This window comes from Danio rerio, chromosome 25 (genome assembly GCF_052040795.2).
Source record: "Danio rerio strain M-AB ecotype USA chromosome 25, GRCz13ab, whole genome shotgun sequence".
Lineage (NCBI taxonomy): Eukaryota > Metazoa > Chordata > Actinopteri > Cypriniformes > Danionidae > Danio > Danio rerio.
The window spans coordinates 9,202,088-9,223,584 of NC_141045.1; the positions used below are offsets into that span (position 1 = coordinate 9,202,088).

Sequence of the window (21,497 nt, forward strand, 5' to 3'; positions counted from 1 at the left end):
AACAACAAAAGCAGTAGTTGCAGCCAATTTAAGACATGTTCATTTTTTCGATGTCCCAGACAAGCCTTTGCCAGCAGTACCTCAGCAGTCCAGGGTTTAGTGGCTGTTATGATGTGATGGACATGAGTTCATTTGAAAAAGCCTGTGAGAGCGACCTGTGTCAATGTTACGGCAACCACGACTGTCTGTGCAACACCCTAACAGAGATTTCACAGCAATGCACACATGCTGGAGGACAACCAGGAACATGGAGGACAAAACAGCTCTGCCGTGAGTATCATAAAATAAAAAGAATAAACAATTCATACTCTGAGTGTGTTTACATGCATGTTCTTTAGCTGATTTGTATGCGGTTGTGTAAATGAGTGAGTATTTTTCCTCAGAAAAGGATCAGAAATGACACAAGCATATCGGCTAAGTTATTTTTTCCATTATATTTATTTTGCCTGGCATGTAAACATCCTTACAGGCACATGTGTGACTAGGCTATATAGCCATAAGTCAGTTTAAAATGATAATTTTACTAGCGTCTATTTTCGTCTTAATGTAAACAATTAAGTGGCACAGTTGGTAGCAATGTCGCCTCACTGCAAGAAGGTTGCTGGTTCGAGCCTCTGCTGGGTCAGTTGGTATTTCTGTGTGGAGTTTGCATGTTCTCCCCATGTTGATTTCCTCCGGGTGCTCCAGTATACCCCAAAAGTCCAAAGACATTTGGTACAGGTGAATTGGGTTAGCTAAAATTGTCCGTAGTGAATGAGAGTGTATGGATGTTTCCCAGTACTGGGTTGCAGCTGGAAGGGCATCTGTTGCGGAAAACATATGCTGGATAAGTTGGCGGTTCATTCTGCTGTGGCGACCCCAGATTAATAAAATGACTAAGCTGAAAAAATCAATTAATAAATAAACTATTAATCCATTCAAGTTAATTGACGAGGCACCTTACAACAAGGTCGCAAATTCCAGTCCAGGCCAGGCCAGTTGGCATTTCTGTGTGGAGTTTGCATGTTCTCCCTGTCTTCGTGTGGGTTACCTCCAGGTGCTCTGGTTTCCCCCACAGTCCAAAGAGGTGAATTGGTGAATTGCATGTACTAAATTGGCCGTAGTGTATGAGTGTGTGTGAATGTGAGTGTGTATGGGTGTTTCCCAGCACTGGCTTGCAGCTAGAAGGGCATCCGCTGCGTAAAACATATGCTGGAATAGTTGGTGGTTCATTCAGAAGTGTTGACCCCTGATAAATAAGGGACTAAGCCGAAGGAAAATAAATGAAAACAAAAATTTGTAAATAAAATAAATGAAAATTATAAAAGCATACCAACATTCATAAATATATAGAACTATGTATACTGTAACTAGAACTATACATAAATATAAAGAGCAAAAAATAAATAAATAAACGTAATAAAACGAGTATATTTCTTTCTTGTTTATTCCATAATTGTCTGTAAGTTTAGCATTAGCATTCTTTAATACTGTGAGATTATAATTCTTTATACTGTACAACATTATAATTCACTTAAGTAGAAACAGCCACACAAATGATAACATTTTAACTTGCTGAGAAAAAGCTAATTAAATAATAAAGACTTGTACTTTTAGTTTGTGGATGACCAAGTAAAAACAATTTATGTTTATGTGCAAATTTAATGTATATATTGGTGAAGTAACGTAATAATTGGGGTTTTTTTTTTTGAGCAGCAAAGACGTGTCCTCTAAACCTGCTGTACCTGGAGTGTGGTGGTCCATGCAAGAGCACCTGCTCAGCCCCAACTGCAGATCTGATGTGTACCGATCACTGTGTGGACGGCTGCTTCTGCCCTGAAGGTGAAAAGTGACTTACTGATTTGTTTATCATTATAGTTTATTTTTTGTTTTATAATTCATTATTATATGATTTCATTACATTATTATAACATTTCCACAAGAAGAGAATGGCTCTATGAATTAAAAAAAAAAAACGTATATGTTCCCCCAATTTTTCAGTTTGATTGGTTTGGTTAAATTACATTTTAATGAGAATAGCATAATATGCAAATTAATTTAAATGGTTAACTAATAAAACTTAACGTTTTACAGCTCTGTACAAATATTTGCAGAATTCTTTAATGTAAACATATTTTTATGAATCTATGAAATATATTTGTTAGTTTAAATTGTATTCTTGTTCTGTTAAAATTAATGGAGGAAAAGTTGTGTGATAGTAGCTTTGAAAACATGTTTTATGAATTATATTTATTATAATTATAAATCATCATTTCCTATTAGTGTGGTTTAGTTTGTCTGAAGATCCTTCAAATATAGCTTGTCTTTAAGTGAATATGCTGAATGTGACATTGACAGTGAAGACAGCTTCATATCACAAATTTTTTGTGCTCAGTCTTGTTCACCACTTTGCCTTGTTTTTTGTAAAGGTATGGTCGAGGATGACATCGGTCAGAGTGGATGTGTTCCAGTGAACAAATGCCCATGTGTACACAATAACAAAACCTACTTCTCAGGAGACTCGTACACACAGGCTTGTAAAACATGGTGAGTTGAGCACAGAAATATGAGCCATTTAACAGAATTTCACCAAACTAACAATGCTTACTTTCTGCACCAGTACATGTGATGCTGGACACTGGACCTGCTCATACCTGGACTGTCCTGGAATCTGCTCTGTTGTTGGAGGGTCTCACGTCACTACTTATGATGGAAAAACCTTCACCTTCAGTGGGAACTGCGACTACATCCTCACTAAGGTCACTAATAGTCTGATAGTCTGCTTGCAAGTTAAGAATAAAGGCTATCCAACCATCATTTATAATTTGAAAGTGCTTATGATTGCTTTTTTTTAATTCCAGCACTATAACAACAGTGATTTTGCTGTAGTGGGAAATCTGGCACCGTGTAATCCGTCCCGAACAGACATTTGTCTAAATTCAGTTGCCCTTGTCCTCTTGGGAACCACTGTAAGCTCCAGATTTCATTTTCCTATTTTAAATGTTTTCTTCAGTTTTTTCATAAGCAGAAATTATTTGAGATAAGAACTAACTAATAGTGTCCGAATCATCACATTGTTGTTTTCCTTCCAAACAGATCAGCTTTTCCTCTAATGGTGATGTGACACTGAATGGAAACAGCCCATTTAACCTTCCTGCTGTCATAGGTGGGGGATTCATGTTCATCATAAGCATGTTAAACCAAAACAATGTTAAACATAAGATTAAGCCAAATTAAATACAATGTCCTGAAAATTACAAAACTCTTCTGTTCATATGCTAACTACCTGTTTCATTGTCCCAGGTCCTGTGAGCATCTTCCAGCCCTCTTCATCGTTCATTATTGCTGATTTACACAGTATTCGTCTGGAAATCCAGCTAGCTCCAATTATGCAGTTGTATATTGTAGCCAGCACTGAAGAGAAAGGGAAAATGACTGGTGAGTAAAGAAAGACAGCAAATCCTGCTTTTAATGATTCACTGTAATCCTATTTTAAGAACCATGCATCTCATTAATACAATTGTAATACATTTGTTGTATTTTCTTAAATCTGATTTGCTTCAGGTCTGTGTGGAAACTATAACGATGTCCAAAAAGACGACTTTAAAACAGAATCGGGCATTATAGAGGGCACATCCACAACCTTTGTCAACTACTGGATAAAAAACAGAGCACAGTACAGCTGTACAGATGTTAAAGACACATTTACAGAAAACCCCTGTAGCCTGCGCATTGAGACAGGTACTCAGTTTTGGAAACATTCATACAGCATGCATCAATAACATGATTATATGTAAGAGATAATGTACATTCAGGCAATTGCAAGTGCTGAAAAGCCTGTGGCTTACTTCCCAGTAAATAACCGCCTAGATGTACATTATACTGCTTATTACACCGCTACTTTCCACAAAAGTAAATAATTAAAGAAACATTACTCTGAACTGTAGTAATTTACTATCTCTTTAAACGTAAAGCTTGCAGAAAGAAAAACTGCTGAATGCAGCGTACGCTAATCTTTTTATTATTCAGTCACAATATGCCACCAAACAGTCAAAAAACAGCCGTGTGAAAGATAAGCATATGATATGATATGCATATTAACATACTAGTTATTGGTCAGTATGATTCATAGCACCGGATGAGCTAATTCCGAGATAACAACCGCTAAATAACTCAGGCTCAACTGGGAACATCGAATATGTTAAAATCCATGTGCTTACATCCACATTCATATGTATCTACTTTTCTGTCGTTTTTGACTGTTTAGTGCTGAATGAATATGTAGGTTAGTAAATGCTTTATTGATTATTTGTGTTTTTAACTGTTAGGCAGCTCTTTTCCTTTCTGTCTACTTTCCATTTAATTAAATGATTATTAAACTATTATGGCTTAGAACAATGATATGTGTATAATTTTTAGTTTTTTCGGCAAGTAGCCATGTAATACGTTGGATAAAGGTTTTGAAGAATAAAGCCCTTCAGTCTTTTACAATAGTGCTCCGCTTCCCATTGGGCTGCCTGATTGATTGATTGTTTATTGTTTGGTATATTAGAGAACATTGTTTTGTTAGTCTGGGTTATTATTTTAAATTTAGCAATTCTTTTTATACAGAGAAACTTGCTAAAGACTGGTGTTCCCGCCTTACAAATCAAAGTGGAGTCTTTTCCGCATGTCATTCAGAAATATGCCCTGACATTTACTATCAAGTGAGTGTTTTTGCACAAAGTGAAAGAATAAACCAATGTAAAGAGCCACTTTCTCAATTTAATCTGAGTTTCATTCTCTGTAGTGGTGCGTCTATGACACCTGCAAGTGTGCAGATATCAGGCAGTGCATGTGTGCGGCTCTTTCCACCTATGCCCACGCATGTGCTGCCAGAGGAATCGTTCTCCAAGGCTGGATGGATGCAGAGCCTTGTGGTGAGAGTTTTTGTTGTTGTTGTTTTTAATGCTTGAAATTATTATTAATTATTATTATTTTAAGGGACACGTTTAACAATGTTTGAAACATCTGTCTGTACAGAGACTAAGTGTTCAGCCAATATGAAATACTCCTACGGTGTGACCAGTTGTGACAACACCTGCCGTTCTCTCAGTGGACAAGAAAACACCTGCCAAGGGTCCTTCACACCTGTAGATGGCTGCGTCTGTCCTGAGGGAACCTTTCTTAATGAAGAGGACAGATGTGTGCCTGCTGACCAGTGCCCTTGTTATCTTGATGACAAGGTCGTACATCCATCAGAAACAATCTCCAAAAATGGGGTTAAATGGTAAATATGATGGTTCAGCATACATTATTGACACATTACATCAGGGGTACTCAAGTTCAGAGAACAAGGAGGGATCATTTATCCACAATAAATGCAAAAAAGCCACAAATTACAATTCGTGTAATAAGAATTTATTTAGGACAATCTGACCAGTTTTACTGATTTTAAACGCTGTTTATTTGACTTTAGAAGTGTGGCTTATTCTTATCTATTTTAAAAAATCCTGAACATAATCATGATGGGGAACTCAGAAGTGGATTAACTCTTATGTGCTGTTAGGAATGTTTTACCCCATTTTGCTCCATTGGCTTCAATTATAACCACATTTTTTGATTCCAAAGCCAGGACACCATATAATCATGTATTTTAAATTTTTTTTGGTTTTTCTTGTTGGGAAGAGGTCAAGTTTGTAATTTTATAGTTGATCATCAGTTGGCACTATTAACTTTTTAGATTAGGCCTGTGCAAAAAAAGCTTTTGGATTTTATTTGAAGTTATATGGACTAATACAGCAAATAAAAATGTGTGCATGTGTGTTTATGAGTGTGTGAGAGTGACCTTTTGCGCACTTACCTTGATGCGTCTGAGAAAATCAAAATATGCATCTCAGCTCTCAGAACTACATGGAGTAAACAAAAACAAAGACTGTATTTATGCACCGCCTGCCTTTTGATGTTGAGAGCTATGGGTGGCCTCTGTGTGAAATGCTTGTTTTATTGATGCTAAATTCAGTTTGAAAATCTTTCAGTGATGCACTTTTTCAATGTGGTTATAATGGAAGTCAATGGGGCAAAAACAGCCACAAACAGTAAATTACAGAAAAAATGTAAAAATTTTATGCTGCGCTAAAGCTAACAATGCATCACAGACACGGTTGTTACTATCTTTTACATGTCTAAGACTGTGATAGAAGCAAATAAAAAAATCCAGTCAACGATTACTTTTTATACTGAAAATAAGTAATGTTGTGTGTGTTTTTTTCTCCTCACCAAATCAGTGACATCATCAACAAATTTGGCAATTAAAGAGTTTACATTTAGTAGTTTTGATCAGGACTAAGGTTGACTAACAGATTTAAGCAAAATGGCCTAGCAGCTGAACTTTTCACAGACAAATGCTCTCATCATAAAAATTCTGATGTGATAACAGCTTCATTTAATGTTACTGAAGCTATATTTTACTCATTTGTTTTTCATGCTGCTAAAGGAACCATCTGTTGTTTTTTATGTGCCAATTTTTTTCTTAATCTGACAATTTACAATTTGAGGAAAATGAGATGTTGTCTCTTTAAAATGTTAACCTAAAATGTCTTATTTAAAATGAGTTGAAACACATTGGGACAACTTTTCTATGTTCAAGCTACTTAAATTAGCTTCATCTATTTGTGTTGGGACAACATGAAGCAATTGTTTGGAACCCTGCATTTTTTACAGTGTATCAAGCAATGAATAGAAATCGTTTTACAGATATGAGGCGAAGTGCTGCATTTTGTCCAGTGTGCGTCAGGCTTTATGTATGTAAAACTACATTTAAAGGAAGCCTAATATTTGCGCTAGTTTTGAGCTCAAATTATTTAAAAAATACATTAGTCTTTAGCGTGGTGTGTCCCACATATTTAATTTAGGCTAGATGTGCATTACGCCATTGATTTAAAAAAAAAAATACAGTAACTTCTAATAACTGGTTTGCTTATTTTACAGCACCTGTAACCTTGGACAATTGCAGTGTTTCAGCCAAGGTGAGCAGTAAATACCTGTTAAAATTTCTAATCTGATTAACATTTAAGACTGAAGTGTGCATTTATTTTCCTACTTATTCTATATTAGACTGCAAGTCTCCAATGATCTTCTTCAACTGCTCTAATTATGAACAAGATCAGAAAGGGATGGAGTGTCAGAGTACATGTGAGAAACAAGACTCCAACAATTGTGTAAGTTCTGATGGATGGATGGATGGATGAGAATATGTGATAATAGGATTGATTCTGTAATGACACTGATTGTTTTTGGGCTTTTGTGTTGGCAATAGGTCAGCACAGGGTGTGTATCAGGGTGTATATGTCCTGAGGGTCTTCTGGCTGATGGAGAAGGTGGATGTGTGGCAAGTTACGAATGTTCATGTACCCACAATGGAGTCACCTATAAACCTATGGAGCAAGTTCAACAGGACTGTAACACCTGGTGAGCCAATCATCAATGATAGTAGCTCTTAATTTAAATTTAAAGATGGTGGTTAATTTGAGGATTAGTTAAAAATGAGTTTTTCTTTGAATCAACATTGTATCAACATGACAAGGTGCGACGTTGACAAATGCTGTAGACATCTTTAAAAATATAATAAAATTAAAACAGGCGATAGCGTAAAAATAAGCCAATAAAGGTTGTGTGATGTAATTAGTAAGAACACACACAGATTACGCTTAATCTCACGAGTTAAAATTGCTTATTTCTATGAATTTTAACTTTCTTTAACGCAAATGGAATAATGTAAGTGCATAAGTAAGCAAAAAACTGTTAGAAAACTGTTTGAGTGATTATTCGATATTCTTGAGTATCTTGTCACAACTGGGCCTTGAACTCAGATCTCTGGAGTAGTGACTGGAAAGATGTACCACTGAAACACTCAAAGTAGTAATCCAGAAAACAAGGATTTAATGATAAAATAATTCTGACTTGACTTAAAAACTTCTCAGACTGAGGTATGCAGAATGTTTAAACAGATAAATAAACATGAAAGGAAAATTCCAGGGTGGAAGAAAACAAAATATAAGGCATTAAACAACAGGGAAAGAAAGTCTTACAAGGTCCATAAGTAAGAATGAACTGAAATCCATTAAAAAACAGGAACCACAGAGCCTGTCGAAGAATCAACTACTTTGCCTGCAGGAAATTTTTAGGGGTTTTATGGTCTTTAAAAACCTGGAAAGGATGTTGAGCCCCCTTGAGCCAATTGCGCCACTTCCATGGCAAGTTTCACGGCGAGCAGCTCTCGATGCCCCACATGACAGTTGCGCTCAACATCAAACATGATTGCACAAGGGTGTAACTTTCTATACTCACCCCTCTGTGTCAGGATGGTTCCTATGGCCCTCTCTGAGTTATCCACCTCTATCACAAAGGGTCTATCTAGGTTTGGGATAGAGAGAATGAGAGCAGAAGTAAAACAACACTTGATATCGAGGATGGTGGAATGGGCAAGTTAAGAACAGCCTTAATCTTTCTAGGGACCATCTCCATGTAACAAGAGGTAAGAGGTGAATCCAAGAAACTTAGTCTGGGCTACATGGAAATCACATTTCTCAGGATTGACATAGAGATGGTTGTCAGGCAGTCTTTAGAGAGCCCTGCTGACATGCCTCTCGTGCTCCTCCACTGACTTATATTAGTATAATAAAAATTTTAGTATAGCATTCAGATATATGTAGACAAACATATTTAACATGTTCTTGAAGTGCCTGGAACATGGCATGGGCATTGGTGAGCCTGAATGGCGTTCCCAGATACTAATAGTGGCCCGTGGGGGCACTTACATTTGTCTCCTTGCCAGATCGCACCAGACAGTAGACAATGTGAAGATCCAGTTTAGTAAAAATGGAAGCCCTTTGCAGCAGTTCAAAGGCAGTGGCCATAAGAGGGAGGGGATGTTAGTTCCAAACTGTTATCTTCTTGAGGTCCCAGTAATCAATACATAGCCTAAAGTTCTTACGTTTCTTCCTCACCAAAAAGAAGCCAGCACCAGCTAAGGAAGCGGAGGCTTAGGAGAATAGAAACCAGGGAGAAGGTCAAGAAGGTCTGAATGGGCTCTGGGTTAAGCAGGTGAGGTGACGAGAGGGACTCCAACCAAGAATGGAACCTGAGGACCAGTCAATCTGGGAATTATGTCTGTGCAGCTAGGGGTGACACAGAATGACAGGACACTTAGGAGAGCTAATGAGCTAAGTCTCCTCCTGCTGATGTTGGGAGATGGAAAGTTGCAGGGATTTAGTGGCATCTGTTACTTTTCCAGGTTTTAGGTGTCAACTGTTTAATGTAGTTACTGCCTGGGGAAAAGGGAGAAGATGGGTAAGGTTTTTAAGTCTTGGTTAAGGACAGATCCATGAAGTTACCTGCAACACCAGAATCAATCATGGCCTGGAAACTGATGGCCCTTTCATAACAGAGTGGCTTGAACAGTTCGGAAGGTGTTGGCAGAAAGAGCCCAAATCTTCTCCATCACAGCTCTCCTGTAACTGGGTGGGGGCCATTGTTTCTCAAGAGTTCAGGACAAGTGGACCAGTGACCAGAAGTACCACAGTAGAGGCATTGTCACACTCTCATTCATAATTCTCTTTTACTGGGGGACAGCCTGGAATGACCCAACTGCATATGTTAAAGATCATAGGACTGTTCAGAAACAAGGGAGGCTCTGGATGGTGGAGCAGGAACTGGGTATATGGAGTTGTGATAAGGGATTTGAGACTGAGATGCCCTTTCTCGAGCAACTCTGTCCTCTCAGAATATTGTCCGGGCAAATGGCCATCTCAATGAGGGATTCGAGGTTCTTGGCTACTTAGGTGGCCAACTAATCTTAAAGAGGTTCTAATGATCTTCCCTGAAAGCAGACCCTCAAGGCGTTATCATACCATTTGCTGCCTGCTGCAATGGTCCAAAACTCAATGGAAAGGTCTGCTATGCTGCAGGGGCCTTGACAGAGTAAGCAGACACTTGGAAGCCTTCTGAATACTGACTCGATGGTTGAATACCCGCTTGAATTCCTCCTCAAAGGCTGTGTAGGACTCGCAACAACTAGTCTGAGACTGTCACACAGAAGAGACCCCACTTGTCAGACAGAAGGACTGTAATATAAGCCCTCTTGGAGTGGGATCACATTTTGATCAGTGGGAAATCTGTAGGGCTGAAGCTTAAAAGTAAGAAAGCACTGAGTGAGAAATGCATGGCATAAACTAGTATCTCCAGGGAATGGCTTGGGAGGTGAAAGTTGGGATCTGCATCAACAGCTGAGACTAGGAGAGGCCTGTTGCTACTTGAAGATTGTGCAGCAGCAGAAGAAGCACCATGTAGCATTTCAAAGAGCTGCTAAGTGGAGGACATAACTTTCAGAACACCTTGCTGATGTGTTGTCATTAACTCCTCTTGATGACCGAGCAATGCTTCATGGTGCTGGAATGAGGCTTTATGTTGGGTAATCCCTGCCAACAGATTTTTGGCGCTGAGTCTCTCTGTGTCCATGTCTGACTGGTGTTTCTGTCAGTACCGAGATCTCTGGGATAGTGACTAGAGAGATGTACCACTGAGCTACAGGGGCAGTAGTGTTGGACCCAAATGAAATACTTAAAGTGGGAATCCAAAAAACAAGGGTTTATGGAAACAAAGGAAAACAAAAGTCTTACTAGGCACAGATCAGGTGATCTAGGAAATGCAAGACAAGGGCTGCGTCCGAAACCGCCTACTACTCAGTAGGTACTGCATTTGAATTTAACCGTACTACTCGGCCGTTAGAAAAGTACGTTCTATACAGTATGAATGTGAAAAGTATGAATGGAATTCGGACTTACTACATCCGCCATTTTGTCATGGTCACGTGACCTACCTGCGTCAGTTGCGTCGCCTCACTTCCATTCATGAATTCTCTCACGGGGCATTATGGGATAGCGCAGCGTGCATGGGATGCGCACTTCAGAATCTTGCCGGAAGTAGGAAGTCATCCGGGTACTTCTCGCGTACTGATTTTCCAATTCTATGAATTCGGACATACCACTCTGCTCGCATACTGATTTTAGCGTACTATATAGTATAGAAGTATGAGGTTTCGGACGCAGCCAAGCTCACAGACTGAGAAACCAAGTAAGATACTGGGAAAAAATGCCAACCTAAATAATCTGGCTAAAACAAGTCACAGGTGATCGAATTTAGGTAAACAAGAACATATGAGGAAGAACTAAGGCAGAAGGGGAATACTAGGACCTCTAGAGGTATGAAGACTTAGTACAAGATGATGAATTTAGTTAATTTTTTTTGCATAATCAAAACATTGAGCCCATACTAACTTGTGCCTACAACTTACTGATAGTCTCACAAGATTTAAATCACATATCTTGAAACCTGATATCTTGTATATTGTATGTAACAGGAAACAAATCTGTACAGAGAAATGTAGCCAGAGTACAGGCTGAAAATTAGAGCTGAACAGGCAGGAGACCACCACTGTGAAACTTACAGAAATTAGAACTAGATGTACCACAATAGCGGTATTGTAAAAATTGGATAAAATTGGATAAAATGTGCACTTTTTATTTTTAATTTAGCACATGCACCAACGGTATGTGGATTTGTACACATAAGGCATGTTACGGAACCTGTACTGTCTACGGTGAAGGTCATTTCAAGACTTTTGATGGCAACAGATATTCCTACCATGGAGACTGTGCACACACTTTGGCTCACGTATGTTTTTCCTATTCTATGTAACTTTTTCTGGCAATAAATGTTTTTGTTATTATACTTAAGTACATGAGCCTGTTCACATGTATTTCACTTTACAAAAGTACCTAATTGTCTTGTTTGTGACAACTTCTTCACTGTCTGGCGTCATTATTTGTAGGATTCTTGCAGTATGGACCAGTCTCCCTCATTCAGACTTGTCTCAGAGAACAAACTCTGTGAATCCACCAGCACCATCTGCAAGTCCATCAGTCTGTTCTTTGGGGTGAGCTCATTTTATAGCTCAAACTAAGCATTCATGTAGTATTACACATTTTACAATTGCATCATTTGCAACAATAACATCCCTTTTTTTATGTAATTAAGACAAACACGTTTTTTAAAATTTAGATGAAAAATCGGTAATAATGTGTGAATTTGCATTAATGCCATATGAGGAAAATATCTTAAAAATATCATTTTAGATCCAGCAGCCATCTGAGATACATTTATCTGAGGATGGAGTCAAGGTTTTGGAAAGCAGCAACACTGAATACAAATATCAAATCCATTCTGCTGGGATATATATTGTGGTAGAGGTCCAAGGTCTTTTGAACTTAATCTGGGACAAAAAAACAAGTGTGATTCTTCAACTCCATCCCAACTTAAAGGTATGCATTCTTCACAACAACAACCAGTACACAATAATATTCATCTCTCAACATTCTCATGATCTCTATTGCAGGGCAATGTGTGTGGACTGTGTGGAAACTTTGATGGTAATGCAAATAATGACTTTATGAAACACAATGGAGAAGTGGTGACCGATCCAGAGGAATTTGGGATCAGCTGGAAGGTGAAACCCGACTGCCCGGATGTGACAAACATAAAAGACTTGTGTACAGAAAATCCACATCGCAGTGTCTGGTCTGAAAAACGATGTAGCATCATAATAAGTGATGTCTTTAAGGATTGCCACACACTTGTAAGTAACAGTAAATGCAAAGTTGAATTAAATATAAGATTTTATGTGCAGATGTGGCATGAGAAGAATGGCTTTGCTTTAGAATGAGATTGGTAAAATTGCACCTCATGCAAACATTTTAATATATACATATTAACTTGCTCAATTTTTCCCCGCTTAAGTGTTTCCTCAGCAGAATGAACTGCCAATTACATATAAGATTATACAGAGTATAATATAATATATGCATTGTAGTTGTAAGGTGTTCCGTTTCTTTTTCTACTAGGTGGACCCTAACCAATATTATGACAATTGTAAAAGGGACACATGTGGATGTGAAACTGGGGGTGACTGTGACTGTTTCTGCACTGCAGTAGCAGCTTATGCTGCTGAATGCCGTAAAAAAGGAGCTTGTGTGAAATGGCGGAGCCCAAATACATGTCGTAAGTCCTAATATTTCTGAAAGAATATTTTGCTTTTGCCTTGAAACATACGCAACACTATTTGTCAATGTTTTTTATTTTTATTGTACTTGTTTACTTTTTTGTCTACTGTAAATGTTTTCATTGTACTGACCAAAGTGTTTCTTCGTGCAGCTTTATTTTGTGACTACTACAACCCTCCAGGAAAATGTGAGTGGCACTATGATTCCTGTGGACCACCCTGCCCAAAAACCTGCAAAAACCCAACTGGAACCTGCTCTGATCAGATTCCTCTCCTTGAAGGTCAGGAGTAATGTTTTATAATCTAGACAATTCCAAAGCATTTGAATTGTTTAAAAATGCATTTGCTCACATTTGATTTAAGAACAATTGAATTTTTTCATAATTTCAATACAAACCAACATTTATTTTTCTTGTTTATTCTTTGTATTTACCACTGGCAATGAATAGAAAAGGTTGACAATAACAATTTGCTTTTTTATTCTTCTATGAACCAAATATTTCCCAGGATGCTTTCCTCAGTGCCCTTCAGATACTCCATATCTTTTGGATGAAACCATGACTTGTGTGAAAGACTGTACAATGCCAACTTCCACTACAACTGTAACACCATCTACAACAACAACAGAAATATCTTCTACTACTTTGACAACTACTACAGTGACAACCACAACTCCTACAACACCTACAACCACAATACCATCATCTACAACACCAGAACTATCAACCGTTACCTCCACAACTGTTACAGTGAAAACCACAACTACTACAATACCTACTACCACTACTTTTGTAACAACACCGTCTAACACAACAGCTTTCATTGTGCACACTGTGCCTCCTAAGACCACAACACCTGGACACCAGATATTAAACACAACAACACCAACAACAACACCATCTACAACAACAGAAATATTTACCACTACCTCTACAACTCCTACAGTTTCAACCACAACTCTTACAATACCTACTACACCATCTACAGCAACCGGAACTTCTTTCACAACAACAACAATTACAATACCTATTTGTGATTGGTCAGAGTGGTTTGACAGCAACCAGCCTAGTACAGATGTTGATGGACAGGAAATTGAATCCATCGTAGAATTATGGGAAATGAGAAAAATTACCTGTGAGAAGCCAAGTCAAATTGAATGCATGACCAATTATGATGATCAAAACTACACAGATGAGAATTGGAAGTTTAATCAAGTAGTATCGTGCAATGCATCTTTTGGATTATTATGCTCAAACCAAGATAATTCATATGAAGTTTGCTATAACCATCTAATACGTGTATTTTGCTGTCCAACATCAACTTCTACAGTTGTCATTCCTTCTACTACTACAACTGAGGTAACACCACCATCTACATCAACAGAAATATCTACTACTACTTTGACAACCACAACTCCTACAATACCTACTACCACAACACCACCATCTACAACAACAGAAACATCAACCACTACCTCTACAACCCCAACAGTGTCAACCACAACTCCTACAATACCTACTACTACAACACCCCCATCTACAACAACAGAAATATCTACCACTACCTCTACAACTCCTACAGTGTCAACCACAACTCTTACAATACCTACTACACCATCTACAGCAACCGGAACTTCTTTCACAACAACAACAATTACAATACCTATTTGTGATTGGTCAGAGTGGTTTGACAGCAACCAGCCTAGTACAGATGTTGATGGACAGGAAATTGAATCCATCGAAGAATTATGGGAAATGAGGAAAATTACCTGTGAGAAGCCAAACCAAATTGAATGCATGACCAATTATGATGATCAAAACTACACAGATGAGAATTGGAAGTTTAATCAAGTAGTGTCGTGCAATACATCTTTTGGATTATTATGCTCAAACCAAGATAATTCATATGAAGTTTGCTATAACCATCTAATACGCGTATTTTGCTGTCCAACATCAACTACTACAGTTGTCATTCCTTCTACTACTACAACTGAGGTAACACCACCATCTACAACAACAGAAATATCTACTACTACTTTGACAACTCCTACAGTGACAACCACAACTCCTACAATACCAACTACCACAACACCACCATCTACAACAACAGAAACATCAACCACTACCTCTACAACCCCAACAGTGTCAACCACAACTCCTACAATACCTACTTCCACAACACCACCATCTACAACAACAGAAATATCTACCATTACCTCTACAACCCCAACAGTGTCAACTACAACTCCTACAATACCTACTACTACAACACCACCATCTACAACAACAGAAATATTTACCACTACCTCTACAACTCCTACAGTGTCAACCACAACTCTTACAATACCTACTACACCATCTACAGCAACCGGAACTTCTTTCACAACAACAACAATTACAATACCTATTTGTGATTGGTCAGAGTGGTTTGACAGCAACCAGCCTAGTACAGATGTTGATGGACAGGAAATTGAATCCATCGTAGAATTATGGGAAATGAGAAAAATTACCTGTGAGAAGCCAAGTCAAATTGAATGCATGACCAATTATGATGATCAAAACTACACAGATGAGAATTGGAAGTTTAATCAAGTAGTATCGTGCAATGCATCTTTTGGATTATTATGCTCAAACCAAGATAATTCATATGAAGTTTGCTATAACCATCTAATACGTGTATTTTGCTGTCCAACATCAACTTCTACAGTTGTCATTCCTTCTACTACTACAACTGAGGTAACACCACCATCTACATCAACAGAAATATCTACTACTACTTTGACAACCACAACTCCTACAATACCTACTACCACAACACCACCATCTACAACAACAGAAACATCAACCACTACCTCTACAACCCCAACAGTGTCAACCACAACTCCTACAATACCTACTACTACAACACCCCCATCTACAACAACAGAAATATCTACCACTACCTCTACAACTCCTACAGTGTCAACCACAACTCTTACAATACCTACTACACCATCTACAGCAACCGGAACTTCTTTCACAACAACAACAATTACAATACCTATTTGTGATTGGTCAGAGTGGTTTGACAGCAACCAGCCTAGTACAGATGTTGATGGACAGGAAATTGAATCCATCGAAGAATTATGGGAAATGAGGAAAATTACCTGTGAGAAGCCAAACCAAATTGAATGCATGACCAATTATGATGATCAAAACTACACAGATGAGAATTGGAAGTTTAATCAAGTAGTGTCGTGCAATACATCTTTTGGATTATTATGCTCAAACCAAGATAATTCATATGAAGTTTGCTATAACCATCTAATACGCGTATTTTGCTGTCCAACATCAACTACTACAGTTGTCATTCCTTCTACTACTACAACTGAGGTAACACCACCATCTACAACAACAGAAATATCTACTACTACTTTGACAACTCCTACAGTGACAACCACAACTCCTACAATACCAACTACCACAACACCACCATCTACAACAACAGAAACATCAACCACTACCTCTACAACCCCAACAGTGTCAACCACAACTCCTACAATACCTACTTCCACAACACCACCATCTACAACAACAGAAATATCTACCATTACCTCTACAACCCCAACAGTGTCAACTACAACTCCTACAATACCTACTACTACAACACCACCATCTACAACAACAGAAATATTTACCACTACCTCTACAACTCCTACAGTGTCAACCACAACTCTTACAATACCTACTACACCATCTACAGCAACCGGAACTTCTTTCACAACAACAACAATTACAATACCTATTTGTGATTGGTCAGAGTGGTTTGACAGCAACCAGCCTAGTACAGATGTTGATGGACAGGAAATTGAATCCATCGTAGAATTATGGGAAATGAGAAAAATTACCTGTGAGAAGCCAAGCCAAATTGAATGCATGACCAATTATGATGATCAAAACTACACAGATGAGAATTGGAAGTTTAATCAAGTAGTGTCGTGCAATACATCTTTTGGATTATTATGCTCAAACCAAGATAATTCATATGAAGTTTGCTATAACCATCTAATACGTGTATTTTGCTGTCCAACATCAACTACTACAGTTGTCATTCCTTCTACTACTACAACTGAGGTAACACCACCATCTACAACAACAGAAATATCTACTACTACTTTGACAACTCCTACAGTGACAACCACAACTCCTACAATACCAACTACCACAACACCACAATCTACAACAACAGAAACATCAACCATTACCTCTACAACCCCAACAGTGTCAACCACAACTCCTACAATACCAACTACCACAACACCACAATCTACAACAACAGAAACATCAACCACTACCTCTACAACCCCAACAGTGTCAACCACAACTCCTACAATACCTACTACTACAACACCCCCATCTACAACAACAGAAATATCTACAGCTACCTCTACAACTCCTACAGTGTCAACCACAACTCTTACAATACCTACTACACCATCTACAGCAACCGGAACTTCTTTCACAACAACAACAATTACAATACCTATTTGTGATTGGTCAGAGTGGTTTGACAGCAACCAGCCCAGTACAGATGTTGATGGACAGGAAATTGAATCCATCGTAGAATTATGGGAAATGAGGAAAATTACCTGTGAGAAGCCAAGCCAAATTGAATGCATGACCAATTATGATGATCAAAACTACACAGATGAGAATTGGAAGTTTAATCAAGTAGTGTCGTGCAATACGTCTTTTGGATTAATATGCTCAAACCAAGATAATTCATATGAAGTTTGCTATAACCATCTAATACGCGTATTTTGCTGTCCAACATCAACTTCTACAGTTGTCATTCCTTCTACTACTACAACTGAGGTAACACCACCATCTACATCAACAGAAATATCTACTACTACTTTGACAACTCCTACAGTGACAACCACAACTCCTACAATACCAACTACCACAACACCACAATCTACAACAACAGAAACATCAACCATTACCTCTACAACCCCAACAGTGTCAACCACAACTCCTACAATACCAACTACCACAACACCACAATCTACAACAACAGAAACATCAACCACTACCTCTACAACCCCAACAGTGTCAACCACAACTCCTACAATACCTACTAATACAACACCCCCATCTACAACAACAGAAATATCTACAGCTACCTCTACAACTCCTACAGTGTCAACCACAACTCTTACAATACCTACTACACCATCTACAGCAACCGGAACTTCTTTCACAACAACAACAATTACAATACCTATTTGTGATTGGTCAGAGTGGTTTGACAGCAACCAGCCCAGTACAGATGTTGATGGACAGGAAATTGAATCCATCGTAGAATTATGGGAAATGAGAAAAATTACCTGTGAGAAGCCAAGCCAAATTGAATGCATGACCAATTATGATGATCAAAACTACACAGATGAGAATTGGAAGTTTAATCAAGTAGTGTCGTGCAATACATCTTTTGGATTATTATGCTCAAACCAAGATAATTCATATGAAGTTTGCTATAACCATCTAATACGTGTATTTTGCTGTCCAACATCAACTTCTACAGTTGTCATTCCTTCTACTACTACAACTGAGGTAACACCACCATCTACATCAACAGAAATATCTACTACTACTTTGACAACTAAAACAGTGACAACCACAACTCCTACAATACCTACTACCACAACACCACAATCTACAACAACAGAAATATCTACCATTACCTCTTCAACCCCAACAGTGACAACCACAACTTCTACAATACCTACTACCACAATACCACCATCTACAACAACAGAAATATCTACCACTACCTCTACAACCCCAACAGTGACAACCACAACTCCTACAATACCTACTACCACAACACCACAATCTACAACAACAGAAATATCTACAGCTACCTCTACAACTCCTACAGTGACAACCACAACGCCTTCAATACCTAGTACCACAACACCACCATTTACAACAACAGAAATATATACCATTACCTCTTCAACCCCAACAGTGACAACCACAACTCCTACAATACGTACTATTACAGCACCACCATCTACAACAACAGAAATATCTACAGCTACCTCTACAACCCCAACAATGACAACCACAACTTCTACAATACCTACTACCACAATACCACAATCTCCAACAACAGAAATATCTACCACTTCCTCTACAACTCCAACAGTGTCAACCACAACTCCTACAATGCCTACTTCCACAACACCACCATTTACAACAACAGAAATATATACGATTACCTCTACAACCCCAACAATGACAACCACAACTTCTACAATACCTACTACCACAACACCACAATCTCCAACAACAGAAATATCTACCACTTCCTCTACAACTCCAACAGTGTCAACCACAACTCCTACAATGCCTACTTCCACAACACCACCATTTACAACAACAGAAATATATACGATTACCTCTACAACCCCAACAATGACAACCACAACTTCTACAATACCTACTACCACAACACCACAATCTCCAACAACAGAAATATCTACCACTTCCTCTACAACTCCAACAGTGTCAACCACAACTCCTACAATGCCTACTTCCACAACACCACCATTTACAACAACAGAAATATATACGATTACCTCTACAACCCCAACAATGACAACCACAACTTCTACAATACCTACTACCACAACACCACAATCTCCAACAACAGAAATATCTACCACTTCCTCTACAACTCCAACAGTGTCAACCACAACTCCTACAATGCCTACTTCCACAACACCACCATTTACAACAACAGAAATATATACGATTACCTCTACAACCCCAACAATGACAACCACAACTTCTACAATACCTACTACCACAACACCACAATCTCCAACAACAGAAATATCTACCACTTCCTCTACAACTCCAACAGTGTCAACCACAACTCCTACAATGCCTACTTCCACAACACCACCATTTACAACAACAGAAATATATACGATTACCTCTACAACCCCAACAATGACAACCACAACTTCTACAATACCTACTACCACAACACCACAATCTCCAACAACAGAAATATCTACCACTTCCTCTACAACTCCAACAGTGTCAACCACAACTCCTACAATGCCTACTTCCACAACACCACCATTTACAACAACAGAAATATATACGATTACCTCTACAACCCCAACAATGACAACCACAACTTCTACAATACCTACTACCACAACACCACAATCTCCAACAACAGAAATATCTACCACTTCCTCTACAACTCCAACAGTGTCAACCACAACTCCCACAATACCTACTACCACAACACCACCATCTACAACAACAGAAATATCTACAGCTACCTCTACAACTCCTACAGTGTCAACCACAACTCCCACAATACCTACTACCACAATACCACCCTCTACAACAACAGAAATATATACGATTACCTCTACAACCCCAACCGTGACAACCACAACTTCTACAATACCTACTACCACAACACCACCATCTACAACAACAGAAATATCTACCACTACCTCTACAACTCCTACAGTGACAACCACAACTCCTACAATACCTACTACCACAATACCACCATCTACAACAACAGAAATATATACCCTTACTTCTACAACTCCTACAGTGTCAACCACAACTCCTACAATACCTACTACCACAACACCACCATCTACAACAACAAAAATATATACAATTACCTCTACAACCCCAACAGTGACAACCACAACTCTTACAATACCTACTACAACAACACCATTATCTACAACAACAGAAATATCTACCACTACTTTTACAACTCCTACAGAGACAACCACAACTCCTACAATACCTACTACAACAACACCATTATCTACAACAACAGAAATATCTACAGCTACCTCTACAACTCTTACAGTGACAACCACAACTCCTACAGTACCTACTACCACAACACCACCATCTACAACAACAGAAATATCTACAGCTACCTCTACAACTCTTACAGTGAAAACCACAACTACTACAATACCTTCTACCGCTACTTTTGTAACAACACCGTCTAACACAACAGCTTTCATTGTGCACACTCTGCCTCTTAAGACCACAACACCTGGACACCAGATATTAAACACAACAACAACAACAACACCAACAACAACATCAACAACATCATCAACAACAACAACAACAACAACACCTAAAACAACAACACCACCACCAACAACAACAACAACACCACCACCAACAACAACACCACCACCAACAACAACACCAACAACACCACCACCAACAACACCACCACCAACAACAACACCACCACCAACAACAAAAACAACAACAACAACACCACCAACAACAACGCCAACAACTACCACTTGTTTTTGCATATACAATAATGTAAAATACCAAGCAGGTAAGTACTTCCTTTATGACAT

At 38.5% G+C, this 21,497-nt stretch overlaps 1 protein-coding gene across 5 annotated transcripts in view; it reads left to right on the plus strand.

Moving 5' to 3' along the window:
* muc5d (mucin 5d) overlaps nt 1-21,497 on the plus strand; it is a 54,751-nt gene that overhangs the window by 14,182 nt on the left and 19,072 nt on the right. For 2 of the 5 annotated variants that reach the window (XM_087311677.1, XM_087311676.1), the window contains exons 9-29: nt 60-270; nt 1,696-1,821; nt 2,409-2,526; nt 2,600-2,738; nt 2,841-2,948; nt 3,076-3,145; nt 3,283-3,417; nt 3,544-3,720; nt 4,591-4,685; nt 4,769-4,898; nt 5,002-5,248; nt 6,949-6,986; nt 7,075-7,178; nt 7,277-7,428; nt 11,553-11,691; nt 11,849-11,953; nt 12,153-12,338; nt 12,413-12,652; nt 12,918-13,074; nt 13,228-13,356; nt 13,583-21,475. In XM_087311677.1, coding sequence (XP_087167803.1) covers nt 60-270; nt 1,696-1,821; nt 2,409-2,526; nt 2,600-2,738; nt 2,841-2,948; nt 3,076-3,145; nt 3,283-3,417; nt 3,544-3,720; nt 4,591-4,685; nt 4,769-4,898; nt 5,002-5,248; nt 6,949-6,986; nt 7,075-7,178; nt 7,277-7,428; nt 11,553-11,691; nt 11,849-11,953; nt 12,153-12,338; nt 12,413-12,652; nt 12,918-13,074; nt 13,228-13,356; nt 13,583-21,475 — 10,699 coding nt within the window. Of the gene's footprint in view, nt 1-59; nt 271-1,695; nt 1,822-2,408; nt 2,527-2,599; nt 2,739-2,840; nt 2,949-3,075; nt 3,146-3,282; nt 3,418-3,543; nt 3,721-4,590; nt 4,686-4,768; nt 4,899-5,001; nt 5,249-6,948; nt 6,987-7,074; nt 7,179-7,276; nt 7,429-11,552; nt 11,692-11,848; nt 11,954-12,152; nt 12,339-12,412; nt 12,653-12,917; nt 13,075-13,227; nt 13,357-13,582; nt 21,476-21,497 lie in introns of those variants that run through there. The other 3 variants (XM_087311679.1, XM_087311678.1, XM_088651688.1) reach the window with 2 other exon arrangements.